The sequence below is a fragment of the Protomyctophum parallelum genome, assembly GCF_964188405.1.
Source record: "Protomyctophum parallelum genome assembly, chromosome: 20".
Taxonomy (NCBI): Eukaryota; Metazoa; Chordata; class Actinopteri; order Myctophiformes; family Myctophidae; genus Protomyctophum; species Protomyctophum parallelum.
Genome location: NC_139718.1, coordinates 13,103,698 through 13,126,114, shown reverse-complemented (window position 1 = coordinate 13,126,114; position 22,417 = coordinate 13,103,698). Strand labels below are relative to the sequence as shown.

Genomic DNA, 22,417 nt, shown 5'->3' with positions numbered 1-22,417 from the left:
ACTTCAATAGTACTTTGCTCAGCCAATCAAATCATCTCAATTCTGTGCTCACTGCTCAGCCAATCAAATAATTGCTATTATTCACACAAACACAAAGCTGGGTATAGGAAGGGCTAGCGCCCTTCAAATAAACAAATATATATAAACATTGTATAATTTTTTTTTTAAAGTGCCATTGAACAAAAAAGGACTTTCCAGGATGCAAATACATCTAGTGAGAACAAGGGCATTAGGGCTATGGACCAGAGCTATTGAGAACACTAAAGCCCGATTTTGACTACATCTTTAGAACCACACAGCACTACACCACACTGCATGGTGGTCACGCATTGTGATATCACGTCTAGTGACGTCTCCAAGACACGCTATATATGGCCATGAACCCTGGCCATGAACCCTTGTCCATACCCGTCGCAATTAAGCCCATATATGGAGATCCCTGATGTCATCGATATTAGTATATGGATATATGTCAGAACCTGTTCTGATATTCCATATGTTGATCCTTCCCCATTCATCCTTCCTCTTCAATGTCTCCCTTTTGACTGACCTGTCCATTTAAAGTTTTTAAACTCTAGACAAGCCTGCCCCCGCTGCCGCCCCAAAGTTATTGGTGCAGCCGTGCCTGGCAGCCGGCGAACACTACCTCGCCCTCAGGTGTCTTACTGGTGTAGATGAGTACATATAGGAGAGGAATACTTCAGCTATTGGCGAGAACCAAATGGACCCTTATTTATAATGTGATTATTGAGACTATATGTCGCAGTTTACTATGAAAACCTGAATTTCCCGTCAGTCGTGTCATGCTTCCATATATGGTCACACCTCGTGACACCACCATATTATGGCCGTCTTGATAAGTGAGCCAATTCCCCATGACACTGACCTCATCAAACCCTGCAAACTTGCAATCATAATAAAAGAAAATATACAAATATACAAAAACAACACAAAGAAGCAATACTTACAAAGAAACTCAACCAAGTTGAAAGCACTACTATTCACAGCTTCCACTAGTCGGGGAATATTATCAGAATAATGTCAAATCTGGGAATACATTTCTTACAGAGAATTTTGTTCACCAATGTGTTTGTAAAGGTGTCTACTGTCTGCTATTGTTACGTTCTCCAAACAAATATGTAAAAGTAACAAGTCCGCGCAAGTCCTTTCGACCGCTGTAAACTGTCAAATATCAGTATCTCTGTGAAGGAACGTTTGAAATGTATAGTTTTTAGATGTAACTATTTGCTACCTACCTACTTTATGCATATAAACACTATAGTATTATTAAGTATGATTCAAGTTTCTATCTATATAAGTTTGGGTGAAGAGCTAGTCATACATAATACACTATGTACTCTGGTCCCAGCAGATCAGGCACAACTTGCTATTTTATTTTTACTGATTATGTATATAGTAAGTATACGTATGACTAGCTCTAAATGATGACGTAAGAAATATATATAGTATATAGGCATATACTATAATACGTATACATTTACTCTATACTCTATACTGTATGAAGTGTGTAGTTGTAAGTTGATTAGCGGTATACTGTGGTTACTTTGCGCCAAAAACCGTGACAGCTGTCCCGCCATTTGATGTTTATGCAAGAAAACAGCAAATCTGTGCCTGGTTTGCTGGGACCAAATGACCACAAATGACCATATTTCTTACGTCATCATTAAGAGCTAGTCATACATATACACACCACGTACTCTGGTCCCAGCAGATCAGGCACAATTTGCTATTTTATTTTTACTGATTATGTATATAGTATACGTATGACTAGCTCTAAATGATGACGTAATAAATATATATAGTATATATATATATAGTATATAGGCATATACTATATACGTACATATATACTCTATACTCTATAAAGTGTGTAGTTGTAAGTTGATTAGCGGTATACTGTGGTTACTTTGCGCCAAAAACCGTGACAGCTGTCCCGCCATTTGATGTTTATGCAAGAAAACAGCAAATCTGTGCCTGGTTTGCTGGGACCAAATGACCACAAATGACCATATTTCTTACGTCATCATTAAGAGCTAGTCATACACATACACACCACATACTCTGGTCCCAGCAGATCAGGCACAATTTGCTATTTTATTCTTTACTGATTATGTATATAGTATACGTATGACTAGCTCTAAATGATGACGTAAGAAATATGGTCATTTGTGGTCATTTGGTCCCAGCAAAACAGGCACAGATTTGATGTTTTTCTGCATAAACATCGAATGGCGGGACAGCTGTCACGGCGGAAGAGACCGGGCGAAAACATTACTTGCGCGCTCTGCTTGCGCAAGTAACAAGTTAACGGTTTTTATTAACCAACTGTTCCCCACAGTAGTATTGAATCATTGCAAGTTGAATTTAATTTGCAGACAAATAATATCAATAGTAGCTTACTTTACAAGAACTCAGGAAACAAAGGGGACCTGGAGAGATGCCGGCCAAAACAGGAGAATTAACTAAATTAAACTTAACTGAAAAAGTATTTAACAAGGCATTGTGTTGGGACTGAAGTGTTACTGGCCTGGGTCTACTGTCTGCCTTGACACTGAGCTGGCTGGCTTTTATAGCAGAAGTCTGACCGCAGCAGAGGACAATTGGGGAATTTGCTGCAGGTGTGCCAGCCTGGGTGTGTCTGTGTCAGTCTGAGTGCATGGGGAGGAGAGACAGAGGGGATTGATGTCATGTTATAAGTCTATATTTAATACACATAACAAGGGGGCCGGGGCTGTCCCCTCTGCTGTGTGCACTGCTAAGGCATCTTATCTGAAATAGGCTATATCTTTTTATTTTTGCAATTATTAGACAAAATGATTAATAGTTGAGCTGTCAGTTGTGGCTGGCTAGTTCAGATTCAGAATAACATAGGCTACTATACCGATGTGAGCGTAATCAAAGGTAAATGTTTATATTCAGGATGTTGATAAAGGTAAATATAATTAATTTAAAGCAGAGCTCATCGGATGCTGCGCCAGTGCGCCTACGCTCCTGCTCCGTGGGGTTCCCACTGCGCAGCCGCTGATGCTTCGGGAGTCGGGACGCAGAAGACCGACAAAGAAAAATGGCCCTCGATAATTTAATATTTGCGCAATGTATTCTTTATTTTTTAGCCTTTGTGTTTGGCTTCATTGCCGTAGTGCCTCTATCCGAAAATACAGAGGACTTTGGGGGTAAATGCTTGCTCTTCACTCGTGGCATGTGGCAGAATGAGAACATCACTGTGTCGAAGCAGCGGTTCATCGTGGAGGAGTGGGGACCCGAGTCCTCCTGCAGTTTCATCACTTTTGTCGGGATAGCATCTCTTATCCTGTCCGCAGTGCAGGCGTGGAGACTGTTGTTCTTTCTATGCAAAGGACACGACGAGTGAGTGACCATTCACTTGTGGTTGTTCCACGACACTGTCAGGGTGTTTGATTATTATTTGATAGGCTGCACTCGGGCGAATGTATAAGGCTCTGGTCCATTGCATTTAGATGGAACGGCAGCAAGAGCAGTACCGTATAAGGCTTATATATGGACCAGAGCTAAGGCGTGCGATGCTATATTTTATGTCCATCCATCCCCCACCCTATGTTGCAACGCACTGTTCGTGTTCTGATGGAATTACATTCTGTGTTGTATTAGCCATTTTTCACATAGCCTGTACCAGGCCTTTTCAACTGGAAAAGCTAGATCATAAATATGCATCATTCATATAATCGATATCGCCCACACCAGCTGGGGGAGACAATTTCATTTGCTCCCTATATTAACAGCGGAGCAATCACATTCACATCTATACAGCTATTGGTTTTGATCTTCAATGGCTTTCACTGACATCAGACTATATGTTAATGTTGTGTAATTGTTCAGGACAGGCAGGACCATTTTTTTGTGCACTTAAATAGGCGGCAGCATATGTATAGGCCTATCATATTATTATTATTATTATTATTATTATTTAGTTTTTAATCAGATATGATACAACATTATTACATTAAACACTATTCAACATTGTCATGGTGTCCCCCCATACTAGATGTTAATGTTGTGTTGTGGTTGTATTTGATTCTCCACACATGCAGCTCCGCATTCAATGCCTTCCTGAACCTGGTCATCAGCTCTCTGGTGGTCGTCACTGTCTTCCTGTCCAGCACCATCATCAGTGTGGGCTTCAACCTGTGGTGTGATGCCATCACAGAGGGTGGCAGTATGCCCAGCAGGTGAGAGGGAAGCACGTCAATCAATCAATCAATCAATCAATCAATCAATCAAATTTGTTTTTGGACTTCCTCCTAAACTCCCGTCTTTCGTTTGATAGTTGTGAGGACCTTCAGGACACCGATCTGGAACTGGGATTGAACAACTCTGCCTTCTATGACCAGTTTGCTATAGCTCAGGTGAGACTATAGTTGTGTAGATTTATACAGGACACAAAACTCTGATTACAGAGATAAAATACAAAATCCTATGTGTACATAGTAAAATACTGAGTGTTAATTACGGGTCCAATTATACACTTTTATACACTTTTCATGTTTCCCTCTTTCTTACCGGTACGTAAATATTTGACAATATGGCCAATTTGGTACTAAAAAGTCTTAAAGGTCATTAAATTGTAACTTTAGAAATGTGCAGAATGGATACTTTTATACTCTCATACTGTATGTTGCTTTGTTTACTGTTGAGTGAGAAAACAACGTTGTACATAATAGATAATCATCTGGGGACCCCCCAAAATAATTTGGGGACCGCCATGTGCTCCCGACTCCCGACCCCCAGTTTGGGAACCACTGGCTCAGACTCTATATTTGTGAAACAAAACAAGCACTCCCCCTCCTTGTGGCCATCCATTTTAGCACTGACTGCCTCAGAGCATTCTGACGGACTGCTCTCTGGTGGTGTGTGATAATTAGCTTTTTAATCCACATTTCCCGGTCTGCTGGGAGATGTCTATAATTCCCAATCTAATGTCTTCATATTTGATTTGGTGACATGACTGGTTTTTAAAGCAGTAGGCATAGGTTTGCCGCAACTACCTGGCATTTAGAATTCCCCAGGTCTATTGATAGGTAGAGATTTCCGATTGTATGACGACAAAAGGCTGACCTGCTCTTTCCTGGATCTTTGCAGTTTGGCCTGTGGGCTGCCTGGCTCACCTGGTTGGGGATAGCAGTGATGGCCTTCCTGAAGGTCTACCACAACTACAGACAGGAGGACCTGTTGGACAGCTTGATCCATGAGAAGGACCTGCTGCTGGGGCGCTCTTCTTACCGTAGATCTGATGTAGACCTCAAGACTGGTCTGCTCTAGAACCCAGAAGACGTTCACTCACTCATTCACTCTCTCACTCTCTCACACTCTCTCTCTCTCTCTCTCTCTCTCTCACACACACACACACACACACACACACACACACACACACACACACACACACACACACACACACACACACACACACACACACACACACACACACACACACACACACACCTCGTGTTTGCCAGACCTGTTTGCCTGTCAAGACAATCAGATCAATTGTCTTTATTGTTCCCATTGACTATAAATAGAACCAAAGGGAAATGCTTCATGCTTTTAATAATTGATTTGCAGATGAATATGCTAGCACTGCAGGCAGTCGATCTCAACTGTTTCTCAGCGCTTATTTTTCCACTTTGTGCATTTAGAGATTCATAAGAGTTGTCCAAGATTAAAAATTTCATTCAAAACTGACAGTTATAATTGAGCTAAGATAGTCCACAAGCATTTAATAGGGATGAATGCTCAGCAGTGGGAGGAGGGGGGGTCTTGTTTTTGTTTTGCAACCCAGAGCAGTTCGATTCCCTATTTAGCAACACGATTCACTCAGAGGATGCTTAAAATGGCTCGTGTTGTGTTTATGTATGGTTTTATTGCACGGACTAAATGCATGGCAAATTAATAGGGTGGGTTTTGTAGATGTTATGGTAGGTTTTCTTTTCTTTTTTGGTAGAACACCACATGTTTGTTGATACAGGCTTGTCTGGCAGGCACTACAACATGATGGTGAGCTCTCTGCATGCTGCAGCATCCTATGTGTGCTTCCTCAGTGTTAATACTGATTTTTATAATGTTGAGAAACAGGTATTGGAATTACTTTAATATATTGAACGTCTACTCCGAAATGCTTTAGTGTGATCAAATCAGGGCTTCTCTTAATTTGTACTTTATACTGTAGGAGTGTAGGATACACACCAGTACTGTGTATTGTGATAGGTATCCGGAGAACTCGCCAGATTTCCAACTCGCCGCGGTTTAGTGCATCTTAGTTTTACTTCACCTTAATTTAAATTGCATTGAATTGAGAGAGAGGATAGTTGTTTAGAGTTTACACTAGATGAAGTAGGAATGCTAAAGTTTAAACACCAAAGTACCAAAACAATGTAATTCATTAAACAATATCCTGAAATATCATTGGTACTATCATTAGTATTCACATAACCACCTTTTTATCATTATCTAGCTGACCATTTAATTGCACAAAATAATTTGAACTTTGTAATTGAACTATAATATCTGTGGGTTTGACATACTACACTGATGAAGACAGCATGTTAGCATAACGATGAAGACATTGATGAAGACTTTTGGATGCGGCGAGTTGGAAAACTGGTGAGTTCTCCGGTATCCTTGTGATACACATACTGTATAATACCGGCATGTATCTTCCATCCATTCCCCTGTAACACGCACCTCACACACTACCATGCTGATTGACGAAGAAAGCAAGACACTGCCTCATCGACTTTGGTATGCAATGACAGTTTTATTCAAAACAATTCAAATCATAAAAAATGTAGTAACTGAAGCCTAATTTATACTTTGTCGTATGGCTGTGTCTCTCGCCAAGAACAACATTTGCAACTGACAAACGCGATGCAAATGTTGCATCATGAAATGTGCGACACGTTGCACATTTGTTTTTCAGTTGAAAACCGTTTCTTTTTGCTGAGCGATACGGTCGTATGATGTACAAATTAGCGATAAGAAAACCATCCAGAAAGGCACTTCTTTCAAAGTGTCAAAATGTTTTGACAGCTGTGAAATGCAGCTAATCTAACTTGTGCCTACAGTATACTATACAGGCCATGGTTTGTCTGGATATTGGTTTATTGCTAATGACAATTCAGTCTGACAGTGCAAAGAAAGCCCTCAAAGTATTCTGATGCTATTTTGTCCTGAACACCAAAATTGAAAATGCTGATGGCAAACTCCCTTTGTGTTCTGTGAAACCTTTTATATAAAGAATTATGTTTTATTGGAAAGTAGGCATTATTGCTGAAACTGAGAGGTCTGTGTGCCATGCACCATTATTAAGGGTTCGATTTGGAGAAGAAAAAACAGATTTTCTTAACAACTTAAGCCCTATATACATCTTTGTACGACAAATAAATCTACAAGCTCACAGCTATTTGCATTGCAACGTGTTGTAAACGTGTAGACCTCCTAATTCAGCTATTTTTGTATTTAAAACTTTCTTAATTTAATTTTAAAAAAGACAAATTATGAGCCATTTTGATAAATATGAAACATAAGAGACAGTCTACATTTCCCAAATGGAAATGTATATACCGGTATGTATAATTCATTTAGACCAGAAGCAGGGATAAAACATATCCCCACTGGTGATAAAAATGAATGACCAGAGGGGCATATGAAAAGCTGATGGGACCATGGTAATGTGCTTCCACACTGAACATTTTTTGTTTGGTAGCTTGGCTATCAGAATTGTATTTGTGACAAACTATATGCAAAGGAACTAGAAAACTGGTTCCGTATAATGATTTCTGTGTTTGGCCTCATTCTAATAAACTTCCACAAAAAGCATATGCTACTTCTTTCTTCTTGATCATAAAACATTTCATAAGCGACCACCAAATTGTCTAAAGCTTGATGAGCATTTGACATCAAGATTAAAACCGGAATATTGAAAAACCTTAGAAATAGAAATGTAATAGGTAACAAAAAACCTTAAAAATGATTAAATAATGAAAAGATGGGTATTTTTGCTTAATGCACAAATTGCACATATACAGTATAGAATAATAAATAACATTTAAGGTTATCATTTGTGGCATTTAAAGCAGTTAAAGCAATAAGGAGAGAGAATAAGGAGAGAGAATTCATATTATTGTGCTGAAGAGTTTCTCCTTAGACCAACTAGGAATTTATCATTACTCAGTTCATTAATTGTAACTCAGACAGTGTACAAATGGAAGTTAATCAACACTCAGGATTTGACATTATACGTACAGTATTCATGGCCAGATGTACCATGGACTACTATGTAACACTTTCTCTCTCTTTTTTGCAATTTAGTCATTCAATCTGGCTTGGTGATGTGTCCATATCTCTTGGAACAAAAGTTTTCACATTTGAGCATCTTGAATGTGTTTGGTGCCAATTCAAAGCCAGTCATATCTCTACATTCATTTATGTACAATTACAAGGCTGAATATTGTGATAGTCCTTAGTGTACTGTACCATATATACAGCATTCAGTTTGATTCAGTTCTGTGTCAAATGTGGTGTACACATTTAATGAAGTTAATGAATGAAGATGTGTGATAAAATAAATATTTGCATTCCATGGAAACTCACATTGCATTCACTCACATACAATAGACTAGTGTCAACTTGAAATACAAAAATAAAGAAATCAAATATTCTTTTGTCATTTGGTGAACACAATGGTAACATCCACATTGCATAATGTGCAAAATGTCATGAACTTGGAACAAACGTGGCTTACCCACCACCTAAGTACATATACATACAGGCATGGAAGCTACATATTTCTGGGATTATGCATTGATCCTCATAGCATTATGAGAGCAGTTGCTCTCAACACCACAGATAGTGCAGCATGGGCCTGCTGAATGGCTGAGGAGGTGTTTGTAGGCCAGTCCGGACACCTTCAAGGACAGTGAAAGAGGAGTCTGAAGAGATTTATATAATGCTCCATGTCTCCCCCTGTGGTCGGTCTCAGTCATTGCATGGTCAGCCATATCCAGCATCCCCACAGAGCCTGTTTCATGTGCAGCAGGTACACGGCCAGCGAGGCCTCCAGCTCCTCGCACATTCGCTGTGGGCGTCGGCGGTCCGTGCAGTACATGGCCACGCCCAGGAATGACATCAGCAGGAAGAGGCAGGTGAATAGAGCGAGGTGGGGGCGGGCCGGCGTGGTCTCGTAGGCTGTAACATGAGGCATCTATTTTTCATTTGCAGCTTTGATTTGTAAATCGGCATTTATCTATGCATGTTTCTCCCAGTGAAACCAGCACTTTGTAAGTTGCAGAGTTTTACCTGTTACCAGTGGTGGACAGTACTGATTTTTCTCTTACGTTTTCTCTTTCTTTTTTTCTAAGTTTTAGTGAAAGTCGTAAAAGACTTTCACTCCACTACATTTCAAAGACAAATATTGTATTTAACACTTTCTAGGAAGTGACCAAATGGACCAAAACGTATAAAAAAATACAACTCAAGTACAAATTTGACAATCAACTTTCACTTGTAGTTGAGCAATAATAGTGTCTATACTTTGACTCAAGTACTGGGGTTGAGTACTTTGTCCACCACTGTGTGTACCCATTGTTAATATGGGAAGTGCTGCCATACAATCTGTGTACTAACAGAATACTGTAAACACAAAATCCATGCTGTCGGGTAAGAACAATTCCCCACACACAATGACAAATGTTTTTGTAAATGGATGGACGGGGGAAACAGATCTGTGCGGCTGACACTAGTGCTCATGCAGAAGTTAGTGAGTTTTTAACATGTTTGTAGACAAACTTACCACCTAAACAGTCATAGTATGGAATGTCTGTAAAGCCAACAAAATAAAGGCCAGTCAGTCAACAGGCAGGCAGGCAGGCAGGCAGGTAGACAGAAATGCAGGCAGGCAGGCAGGCAGGCAGGTAGACAGAAATGCAGGCAGGCAGGCAGGCAGGTAGGTAGACAGAAAGGCAGGCAGGCAGGCAGGCAGGTAGACAGAAAGGCAGGCAGGTAGACAGAAAGGCAGGCAGGCAGGTAGACAGAAAGGCAGGTAGACAGAAAGGCAGGCAGGCAGGTAGACAGAAAGGCAGGCAGGCAGGTAGACAGAAAGGCAGAAAGGCAGGTAGACAGAAAGGCAGAAAGGCAGGCAGGTAGACAGAAAGGCAGGCAGGCAGGTAGACAGAAAGGCAGGCAGGCAGGTAGACAGAAAGGCAGAAAGGCAGGTAGACAGAAAGGCAGAAAGGCAGGCAGGTAGACAGAAAGGCAGGCAGGCAGGTAGACAGAAAGGCAGGCAGGCAGGTAGACAGAAAGGCAGGCAGGCAGGTAGACAGAAAGGCAGGCAGGCAGGTAGGCAGGCAGGTAGACAGAAAGGCAGGTAGACAGAAAGGCAGGCAGGCAGGTAGGCAGGCAGGTAGACAGAAAGGCAGGCAGGCAGGTAGGCAGGCAGGCAGGTAGACAGAAAGGCAGGCAGGCAGGTAGACAGAAAGGCAGGCAGGCAGGTAGACAGAAAGGCAGAAAGGCAGGCAGGTAGACAGAAAGGCAGGTAGACAGAAAGGCAGAAAGGCAGGCAGGTAGACAGAAAGGCAGGTAGACAGAAAGGCAGAAAGGCAGGCAGGTAGACAGAAAGGCAGGCAGGCAGGTAGACAGAAAGGCAGGTAGACAGAAAGGCAGAAAGGCAGGCAGGTAGACAGAAAGGCAGGCAGGCAGGTAGACAGAAAGGCAGGCAGGCAGGTAGACAGAAAGGCAGAAAGGCAGGCAGGCAGGCAGGAAGGAAGGTAGGTTGGTAGACAGAAAGGCAGGTAGGCAGTCAGGCAGGCAGGCAGGCAGGCAGACAGACAGACAGACAGACAGACAGACAGACAGACAGACAGACAGACAGACAGACAGACAGACAGACGCTTGCACAGCATGCGGTATACAACTGGCTGCTGAGCATCCTTCATAAAGGCTGCATCTTGCATAAACAGACTCCATGCAGTCTCATTTCCATGCATAATTAACCACAGAGAATACAGGCATATTCCAGCAAACGTTTTTGCCATTTTTTACTATTAAAATAGTTCAAATAATCGGTCTACAAGCTCACAACGCCCGCTATGGTTTTTGTCCACATGCTCACCATGTACAGTGGTCTCAGGTTCCCTGAATCGAACCCGCCGCTCGCCTTTCCGTCTGTGGGTGGGTTCTGGGTCGGAACCACAGCTGGGACTTGGCCTCTTTAGTATGGAGGTGGGGACTTTACCATTGGATACCTGGATAGAGGATTATTAAAGCATGTTTCACTGTGAATTCAAACCATACCCCTTTAAGAGGAGGGCATGAACGAGGTGACCAGGTTTGCAGCCTTTCCTTTGGCCCAAAGCCTGCATTTGAGTGTTTGGGGAAAGACTTGGAGGCTTGGAGTTATTCAGTCAAATATATACAGTAGGCCTACTCTAAGGATACTTGTGAACCTACAGTATGGTATTGCTTTTGTAATTCATTTTGGCATGTTTAACAAGGGTTAAGCGTAACTATATGGTTAATGGTTTTATAGGATCCCTCATACACCTACATATGAGTGTGGTGTAGTCACTTCCTCATATAGCTGTGCCACTCTGCAAGTGAAGCGAGCAGATGAATAATGGGCACAGACCTTTACATGTTGACAAAAATAAGTCAAACACAGTTTCAAAAGCATCTCATTAGGTGCTTTTAACACTGTAGTACAGGTATTTTGGAAGGAATTGGAGGCAGGCACAGCATTGTATTGTAGTATTGGCTGTATTAAACGAGTGTATTTATGACCGTGTGTCCTGTACTTGATATTTCTGCTACTGTTATTGTTCCTCCAGACTGTCATTGTCTCCACCAGGCCGAAGGCATGTGGGGAGAGTATGTTTTGCACTCCGTCCGTCCGCGTGTCCGTCCGTGTGTGTGTCCGTGTGTCCGTGTGTGTGTCCGTGTGTCCGTGTGTCCGTGAACAGCTAATCTCGGCCACCGTTAACCCGGTCGATGCCATATTTTGCACACACACTCCCTGGATGCCAACCATGAACCTCTGCCCCAAACTTTCCAGAACGGCCTGTTATAGCGCCACCAGGAGGCCGCTTTGTGCAAAACAAGTTTTTCGATGCCATATTTTGCACACACACTCCCTGGATGCCAACCATGAACCTCTGCCCCAAACTTTCCAGAACGGCCTGTTATAGCGCCACCAGGAGGACGCTTTGTGCAAAACAAGTTTTTGCACAGTACACCTACAGATTTTGTCCAAACATCACGCAAATTGGTACACAGTCTCTCTAGAGCCATTCAACGAAACGGGTCTTTCAGATTTATCAGACTCCATCCTGATTGGTTAAGATTGGCTTCCAAAGTTCACAGGAGTGCTCAGTTTCAAACAAAATGCTGCAAATCATGAACACATCGCGTCATTTCCGTGAAATTGTGCACCCACATTCCCACTAGGCCGAGGACAAAATGCCACATGAACAATTTCAACTCAGCCTCAAGGTGGCGCTATAACTGGCCGAAAAGTGTTTTTACCTCTAACTGCACGGATCTGTGGATAACCTGGTGGAGACCTGTGCCCGGAAGGGCACTTTTTCTAGTTGTTATATTCTTTTCATATTCATTATTAACATTTATTCTTTCGAAAAGCAATGTCTAATAAACACCTGATCATCTGAGAGACGGGTGCGTAGGGATCAGACATAGGCTAGACATAGGCACACTTGCAAAAGTGCATTATAACTTTTAATCTTTGTAATCTCTTTGTAATCTGTCCTACGTCTGTCTGTCACTAATCTCTCAAGATAGATTCAGAGCTCCAAATTCAAAGAGGGGTTAAAAAATCTTTTTTGCAGATGGGGTCCCAGATTGATCTGGCAGTAACTATGTTAATTATCTTGACACTGACACTCTTACATGTACAGTATATACTGTATATAATTATTTGCGCAAGTACTGCGATCGGCTGGGTATGTATGTATGTCGGTGACCACTGTTCTTGGTGAGGTAACTAAAGTACGTTTCAAGGTTGGTATAAGGTCAATAACGGGTCTAAAGGATTTAGAATAGCAGAGAGCTCTAGGACTCAGAGCAGCAGTCGTACCCAGACAGCAGAGAGCTCTAGGACTCAGAGCAGCAGTCGTACCCAGACAGCAGAGAGCTCTAGGACTCAGAGCAGCAGTCGTACCCAGACAGCAGAGAGCTCTAGGACTCAGAGCAGCAGTCATACCCAGACAGCAGAGAGCTCTAGGACTCAGAGCAGCAGTCGTACCCAGACAGCAGAGAGCTCTAGGACTCAGAGCAGCAGTCGTACCCAGACAGCAGAGAGCTCTAGGACTCAGAGCAGCAGTCATACCCAGACAGCAGAGAGCTCTAGGACTCAGAGCAGCAGTCGTACCCAGACAGCAGAGAGCTCTAGGACTCAGAGCAGCAGTCGTACCCAGACAGAGAGCTCTATAGGGACTCAGAGCAGCACTCGTACCCAGACAGCAGCAGAGAGCTTTAGGACTCAGAGCAGCAGTCGTACCACTACCAGCAGTGGTGAGCACACTTCATGGCATGCCTACTTGTGTGCAAGGCGCAAGTTGGCATCTTGAGAGAGTGCATTTCTAGTTCATATATGGGCCCAGTCTAATATAGGCCTACTCTAAGGAAACTCTAAGGAAACCTACCTAGTATGTTATTGCTTTTGTAATTCATTGTGGCTGAGTGGGAGAAAAATATATATATACATATTGTGTTGGTGAATTAGCAGACCATGACACAGCATAAACACAACTCTTCTTTACTTCCAAACTGAGGAGGCCTCATGAGGAGGCCACGCTGGGCTCGGCGGGATGGACCACCCCAGAGGAACAGTCGGAGCAGGCGAGAGTAAATATAACATCGCAGCACAATCAAACAGCTATCAGTAAGACATAACAATACAGTATATGGTTAATACAATAGGTTTATATGATCCCTCATATGCCTACAGTATAAATGTGGCGTTGTCACTTCCTTATGCATAGCACTGACGAAGGTCTGAGGACCGAAACGTTTGCTTTTTAATTGCACCATGAGCACAGAGCACCATGAGCACAGCATGATAAAATAAAAGAAAATATATTTTTCTAAGTCTCAGTCTAAGGAGTTTTACTTCTTTTTCTATACGGTGAGCGAGTCTTTTCCAGTCAAAGTTAACACTTCCTTATGTAGCCATTAAGGCCAAGGCCACGCAGGCCCCTCTCTCTGTCTTCTGCCCCCTCAACAATCAATACGGTATGTCCTGAGGCCACAGTCACCTTGATGCCTCGCCCACACTACCCCAGCTGTGCCGTTTTCTCCTCTGCTTTGTTGTTTCCTGTCAATACCGTTTTTAAACAACAGTCTCTTTTTGAGATTCTGAGTTCTTAACTCCCCCTCCCTATAGCCCCTTCTCCAAATGAGTCCAGTGACTGATTAGTCCAGGGCTGTGCGTGCATGAACTTTTGACTCAGGAGAATTGTAAATAAATATAAATATCAATCAATTATTTTGTGGAATAAACAGCTGATATGTCTTGCCTCGTTCATGGCATGCATGGCCCTGAGTAGGCCGGCACCAAATAGGTTGGCGCCGTCCTCGTGTTCTGTAATAAACAGAACATGCATTTTCAGGTCAGGATACCAATTGTATCCAGTCAGGAGATAAATTGGTACTCTCTCCTGATTGGATGAAATTGGCTCACCTCAAAATGTATTGTCTGTTTACTAAAGAGGGACTAACACTGTTACTGAACAACCATAATATAGACAGAGCTTTAACACCAAAATATATTACCTACATTACCTTTAATCAGGTTAATAAGGTAAAGAACGATTGTGAACTATACTATATTAACTATAATTAATTTTATCCAATTTGTCTATAACAGAGTTGACCAATTTGAAATACTTGTTCAATGTAAAGCGTGTTCTATGAGAAAATGTCAAATTAATTCTTCTGGGTTTCTTCTTTATACTCGAAATGAACCCGCAACAACGCACGCACGCGAGCATGCGCACGCACACACGCACACACGCACACACGCACAAAATAAATTACCTCTTGGTGGTGGTGGGGTTCCTTCCTGTGGCGTACATCTGCACGTTTGTCTCTGTGAGAGTGAGGAAGACAATTGACGGTGTCTCTGAGGGACTCTGCCGCGGCGAAGCGCTTGGACAGCGCAGACACACACTGACCCAGCGAGTCTACGGAGACAACCATGACCGGACATGAAGTGAAGAACACTGACAACCACACTGAGTCTGCTGAGCGCTTCAGTGACGGACGATAAGGCAAAGTTAAACATGCAAAGCAGGACAGACCATTTGGAGAAAAGACAAGGTTAACTGTGTCATTGCCAGGCAGAGCTCAGTAAATGCAGAGTGGGTTTAGGGAATGTTTAACTCAATTTGTTTGATCTGATTTAATCGTAACATAATGTCGTTAACTGTAATCTGTTAGCCTTTCTTTAAATAAGTTGTCACTAATGCAAAAGGTATCAACATGTGAGATAGGTTAACAGTGGACATTGATAGGAGTATATCTAGAGGCACATAGCTGCTAACACTGAAAACAACCCTCAGTTACAACCATGTTTGGGTCAAAAAGGAATCCGTTGTGTATAATACAACATAAAGGTCAGTAAAAGTGCAGACACATTGTACATGGAAGACCTCCACGTGACCATTATGTCCCATGTGCTGTACTCTGACCTTTGCCTTGTTTTGATTCCACCTTCGTCATCTAAAATCAATAACAAGCTTCAAACCATTTGCATACCGTGTATATTCTAAGTACTGTAAGAAACAGAGTAGGTAACTTAACCCATTAATACACCGAAAGCATCCATGTCAGTATTTACCACATAATTTTATACTTTGGCTTTTCAAAAATAGCAGATGTACATGTTTGTAGATCTGCTTGTGACATTGCATCACATTCTGAACTAAAGCTCCAGAACACTGTTAACAAACATTTAAACTAGACATTGTTAATGTGAAATGAATCAATATTGATCGCGCAACTGCATGGCCTATATTTCTAGGTTCTGCACCAGTTCTGTCATGCATGCCTCAGGAGAGAGAGCTAGTATGTAAACTGCAGCATTAGCAGCACTGTCCTGTTTCTCTGTACACCTCAAAAGACATGGTGTTAACAATGAGAACTACTGGAACTACTACAACGGAAGATTTTTGTCATTTCTGTTCACAAAAATATCATAAAATATCTTAAAATTGTATTTAAGAATGTCCATTTTTAATAAGCAGCAAGATATGCTTTGATTATATTGATATTAAATTTGCGCGACTGTAAAGACGAAACGGAAGTGTGGAGGAGGCATCACATCCACTTTATCCTACAGGATAGTACAACATTAAAGTATAAAACATTTCATATTAACACATCGTTATGCACAAACACTATGCACAAAGTGTACCGTAATAAGCTTGGAAATAAGAATCTTTCAAAAAGAATTGTGTATAAAGTCTCTTGTAATGGAGCTGAAATTATATCTCAGACAAATGTATCATATTTAGCAAAAATATTGGAACAGTCACTCACTTCTGTTAATCTATCACTGCATAAATAAATAAATGCACCCCCTCAAACTCATGTTGGTAGTGATGGATTCAGAAGGATATAGCTCTGAGTAGAAAAACAGAAGCAGCTGCATTATGTACAATATTATAAATGGGTATGCTTTTCAATATTTGTTCTCAGATAAAAATGGCCCATACTCAGCATAACTAAGGGCCAGTGTGCGTTCTTGTAAAATGCCTCGAGTGAATAATGTATGCTACTGTAGCCAAACGTTTTTACACTGCTGCTGTGTGTGTGTGTGTGTGTGTGTGTGTGTGTGTGTGTGTGTGTGTGTGTGTGTGTGTGTGTGTGTGTGTGTGTGTGTGTGTGTGTGTGTGTGTGTGTTGTGGACTAGGGAGCTACTCCTCTACAATGTAGAGGGACTTTTTTATGGATTTCTTTATGGGGCGGCGGCGGTGGCTCAGGGGTAGAGTGCCTGGATGGTAACCGTAAGGTTGCCAGTTCGAACCCGGGCTCCCCCAGAGTTACTGTCGAAGTGTCCTTGAGCAAGACACTGAACCCCTAATTGCTCCCGATGTGCTAGTTGGTGCCTTGCATGGTTTCCGCTGCCATCGGTGTATGAATGTGTGTGTGAATGGGTGAATGTAATGCACAATCTCTGTAAAGCGCTTTGGATAAAGGCGCTATATAAATGCACCATTTACCATTTTATTTTACCACTCATTGTTGGGTGTAATGGCGTTATAAATAACAGCGATATATAACGGGAATACTTCTTTGGTAATGGAGTAACTTAACAAGTTAGTTTGCAATTATAGTAATCTGTTACCTAGATGAACCTAGTTACCTTTTCCAAAGAAAATGCAGTTACTAGTTACATTTAAAGGAGCATTCAGTGATTTGGGTGATTAGAAAAAAAAACCCTGGTCCGCCCGGGTAACAAGATGTGCACATGCACGCGCTCTACAGTGGGGGAAGTACAACAGACCAACAGCACGTGCACCAAGGCCCGCCCCACTCGATCATGATTGGAGGAAGGCCCCTCTCATCCTGATTGGATGAAGGCTTTGCCACCCAAAGCCCAAACCGAAACAAGGGTTTTCTTTACCCCAGGGGCTCACTGGGGATATAGAGGAACTCCTTATATGATCAGCACACTTTATAGTAGGGAGGCTTATCCAAAAAATAAGTGATATTTAAATTAAGTGAAATCACTGAATATACCTTTAAGACCTATCGAGAATCGATCTGACACATTTTGCGCCATTTCCTGAATGAATGAGCTCTCTCTCTGTCTCTGGGTTTTATTTGTCGTAACGCAGAAATAACGCAAAGTTACTTTTATCAGGAGGTAATCTTGTATCCAGTAACCTAACACAATTACTTTAGAAAGTAACGATGCAACACTGCTTGGGACAATGTTAGAAATACCTGTTAGAAATACCTGTCATTATCCTCTGTATTCGTGTTTTTCTTATAATCCGTAAAATCAATCAATTAAAAGGTGATGTGAAAACACTGCAGACTTCTGATTGCATGTGCCCAGTACCAACATAACTTCCTTTTGAAGTTATGTCAGTATTGTACTTATTATACTGTGCTGTACAATTTGCAGGTTTGCACTCAAAACAGCCTGGGGTGTTTTGAGAGAATCACGAGGGATTTATTTATCACTTATACTCATACAGGTACAAGCAGTGAAATGTTTGAATCAAATCATCTTTGAGTGGAAGTTTGTGCCAGATTGAATTAAATTCCCTCCAGGCCTTTCTGAGATATCACGTTCATGAGATGAAGAGCCTTGCAGAGCCATGGGGCCCATAGGGCAGGATCCTATCCTGTTTCTGTAGCGTGAAGCTGCTTGATGTACAGGTACACCCCCTGGGCATGACGCTAGTATGTCACAAGCAGACTGAGTGCCAAGCAGGGAGGCACTGGGTCCCATTTGTCTTTGGTATGACAAGGCCGGGGATTGAACCCCGACCTCCCAATCTCAGGTCGGACTCGGACTGAGTCGGACACTAACCACAAGGCCACTGAGCTGGTTTCCATTGGGGTACTTCATATCAGATAATAAGTGCTCGGAGCACAGGTCTCAAACATTGGTAGACAGTGGCGGCCTTATATATGTTTCAATCGTTTCAATTGAAACGGGCCTCGAGTCTCCAGGGGCCTCCCAAAAAACTTTTTTAAAGAAATAGTAGTAGTATAGTGTGTTGTTTGGTTGTAATTGTTCCCACTTCCCAGTGTGTGCACTCACTGCACTAGCAGCGCTGACAGTTGCGATTGCATCATTGTATAGCCAATGCTGCCTTCCAGTTATACCTTAAAGTAAAAAATTGTTTAATCAAGCAAGCTGCTTTTGTGTATTTTCTACTTATAATATAAATATAAATAATATATATATTTCTTTTTTATTATTTTTTATTATTCATTATTAAAATTATGACTTCATGAACGGGGCCTCCCGATCCTCAAAGGACAACTTTAGTTTTTTTCAACCAATGTTCATGTTTTAGGTTGTTATTAGAGAAAGTAAAAGATGAGAGTTAATTTTCTTTCTTTTTCTGCTTTCTTTCGTTTTTGGGATTTTAGCAGTTTCTGACAGGGGGGGGCGGGGGCATTCGAGCATAGGGCTAAATATGTATTTTTTTACAAAATATTATGGCGATTTCTTTTTTTATTATTTACTAAAGTCCTAATAAACCCCAATAAATTACATCTGGCCACAAAAGATCACAGGATCTATTGAATGTGTCAAACTGACATATTGAGCCTATACACACAGTATAAGCCTTCCCCCAGTAGGCTACCTTCACATTCAGTAGATCCTGTGATCTTCTGTGGACAGATGTAATTTCCTGGGGTTTATTAGGACTATAGTAAATAATACAAAAATAAATCACCATCAAATTTGGTAAGAAAATACATATTTAGCCCCATGCTCGAATGCCCCCGCCCCCCTGTCAAAAAGAGCTAAAATCCCTAAAACAAAAGAAAGCAGCAAATGAAAAAAAAATTACACTCATCTTTTACTTTCTCTAATAACAACCTAAAACATGAACCTTGGTTGAAAAAAACTAAAGTTGTCCTTTAAGGCCGCCCCTGTTGGTAGACAGTCAGTCAATTTTAATGGAATCTGTAAATTCAGACTCATAAATCTTGATCAGATGACCCCAGAGATAATGTGTACCGATTATGTTTGAGTTTTGGACGAAATAACAGGCCAACGGCCATTGTGAAAAATGCAGGGCAGAGGTTCCTCCCAGGCCACGCTGGTAAGCTGGGCCAAGCTGGTATGTTGACTTTAACACAGATGAGTGTTTACCTGAATACTCCGTTTTGCCAATCTCAGCGTAGACAGTGGCCAACAGCTCCAGGCTCCTGGCTGTTATGGGGTGGTCATTACCAAAGGTTCTCTGGTGGATCTTAGTGGCCTGTGAGACACATTATTATTAATGACTGGAGGTCATTAGGGTGATGTTGAATGTTGAATCTGTTCAAAGAGCTGAAAAGCTGTTACACACATGCAGAAGGCAAGATACAGTACAGTACAGTATAGTACATAGAGTACAGGCTACGTACAGCACATACCTTTCCACTGTATTCCAAAGCAAGGTGGGGTCTGAAAGAAAAGAAAGATGAGAGGTTTCATTTCCTCTTTGCTCCGTGTGTCTCTGTGGAGTCAAAAAAAATCTGCTGAAAGGAAAAGCAATCCATCAATCTCATTATGGTTAAATCCAGGTTATGAGATGAAATCTACCTCTGCTCTGGGCACCCTTGTTCAATTTAAACCTCAAATACATCTTTTCAGAAAGGCCCACAAAGGATGACCTTAATTAAGCTTAGTGTTGCATGCTGTATTGTCAGGCAGGCATATCTATTTCAGTGTTTGGGGCAGAGCGGAATGACAAATCGAATCATATGTGTGCTGTGATTAGAGTGGGATGAGGCTGCTGGCATTAGACCTGCTTTATGGAGGAAGTGGAAACCATCTCTCTCTGCCAGAACCAACTGTCCCAATTGCCTCCAGGGAGAATTACACAAAGGCATGGCGCTTACAGGTTTGTTTACTGGACTGTGCCCCACCAGCACCAGCCCTCTGCTCTTTGGGGTTAAGCTAGGTGAACACACTAGTATTGTAATGTGGCACGTTTAACAGGCACCAGCTGTTCTTCTCATATCTCCCGGCATGCAGGCAGTGCCAGCCAGGGACATTCACCACCCTCACGTGTCGGTGTGTGTATGGATGTAGAGCTGTTTAGTGTGACAGATGTCAGCATCACTGCTCCAAAACTACACTTGTCTTAATTAGTAATGGCCAGGTGTTGGTTTACACTGCTTCAGAAGGTCCTCAGAGGACATCCGATCGTCAGAGACAGAGAAGCCCTTCGCCAGCCCAAAGGACTTCCTACCACATTACTGAGAGGACTACAACTTCCTGTCCATAAGAGGTTTGACTGCGGGCATAGAGGCATTAGCAATAATTAGCAACCACTGCAACTCTTATATTCCCCTCTCTAGGAAATTAAAGAGCCGTAGCAAATTCTGGCTTAGTCCTTATTTACCCAGAAACCCAAGACTCCATCACTCCATGCACCCTCAGTACATCTCATTCAAGTTTAACTAGATTTCATGCCTTGACGAATGACCGTACCCGACCGGAACGCTCCACTCGTGCAACCTTCCGCCCTCCACCACCCTTTCAGGCAATCAGGTGGATACAAAAAAGTGTGTGCATGTGCTATGGCCTAACAAAGTAGTCCTGCAACAGGAGACACCAGATCCAGTTAATGTGTTCTGCAGGCAACACTCGAAACTCAAATAGTGCACGGTGTCTTTTTTCTCCACCTCAACAAGGAAATTCAACTCTGCCTTTTTCACATGGTGACCAGAAATCAAACACTTGGTATGGGAGTCTCTGTGTGTGTGTGTGTGTGTGTGTGTGTGTGTGTGTGTGTGTGTGTGTGTGTGTGTGTGTGTGTGTGTGTGTGTGTGTGTGTGTGTGTGTGTGTGTGTGTGTGTGTGTGTGTGTGTGTGTGCACACGCATGTGTGTGCATGCATACATGAATCAAGAATCACTACTTATACAGCAGGTACAAGCAGCGAAATGCTATTGTGGCGAAGTCTGCAAAATACTGTGCTACTGCTAATACAACATACAACAAAAACAACAATAGTAAAGATTAAGATAAAGTTGCTTCTGACAAGGTTTGTGAGTACATACATACAAGGTGTACCCATTTGTGTGTGTGTATGTTTTTTAAAGCTAAAATTCTGTAAAACAAAGACAGAAAGGTATGAACAGCAGTCCACTGTTTATTTTGCCTACAACTAAACAAAATCATACATAATAAAGTTTTTACATTAATTCTATGGGCTACTTTATTTATCTCTAATGTATGTCCAAAAATATCAGAAAATAAGAGTCACACTGAATAAGACACATGCAATACAATGCTACCATTAGTTCCCTTTAAACTTTGTAATGACAAACCCAAAACGCCTCTATAATAAACATTTTGTTTCATTTTAAATGATGACCTTAAACAAGCAGAACACTGTGCAAACACATCAGTTGGTTCCTACCTTTTGCTCGTGCAAACACATCCGTTTGTTCCTACCTTTTGCTCATGATGCAGAGCTGTGCCAGACGTTCCAGGTTCTGGGCCTGAGACGCCTGCTCCGACTGTTCCTCTGGGGTGGTCCATCCCGCCGAGCCCAGCGTGGCCTCCTCATGAGGCCCTGTTACACACACGCAGGGCATGGAGTCACAGTAAAAAAGCAAACCTTATCTCTCTGTCTATACTACCACGTTTGAGGGGGAAAACAGGAAGG

General features: G+C 42.0%; 2 protein-coding genes across 3 annotated transcripts; one reads left to right on the top strand and one right to left on the bottom strand.

Annotated features, from left to right (window-relative positions):
* Nucleotides 1-3,085: 3,085 nt before the first annotated feature.
* On the top strand, nt 3,086-5,350 carry tmem179ab (transmembrane protein 179a-B; the record flags this gene model as incomplete). The annotated part of the gene is made up of 4 exons (XM_083791574.1): nt 3,086-3,387; nt 4,089-4,226; nt 4,325-4,403; nt 5,137-5,350. 4 exons carry the CDS (start codon nt 3,086-3,088, stop codon nt 5,314-5,316), a joined length of 699 nt encoding a protein of 232 aa, XP_083647700.1. The 3' UTR covers nt 5,317-5,350.
* A 1,229-nt stretch (nt 5,351-6,579) lies between these two features.
* cUnh14orf180 (chromosome Un C14orf180 homolog) lies at nt 6,580-22,417 on the bottom strand. 2 transcript variants are annotated; one of them, XM_083792220.1, is made up of 7 exons: nt 22,204-22,417; nt 20,173-20,203; nt 19,907-20,015; nt 15,097-15,242; nt 11,159-11,291; nt 9,842-9,868; nt 6,580-9,237 (listed from the first exon to the last, which is right to left on the bottom strand). In XM_083792220.1, the coding sequence occupies exons 1-7, from the start codon at nt 22,344-22,346 to the stop codon at nt 9,032-9,034; spliced, it is 795 nt and encodes a 264-aa protein (XP_083648346.1). In that variant the 5' UTR covers nt 22,347-22,417; the 3' UTR covers nt 6,580-9,031. The 2 variants fall into 2 exon arrangements, with proteins under 2 accessions (XP_083648346.1, XP_083648347.1); XM_083792221.1 differs by lacking the exon at nt 9,842-9,868.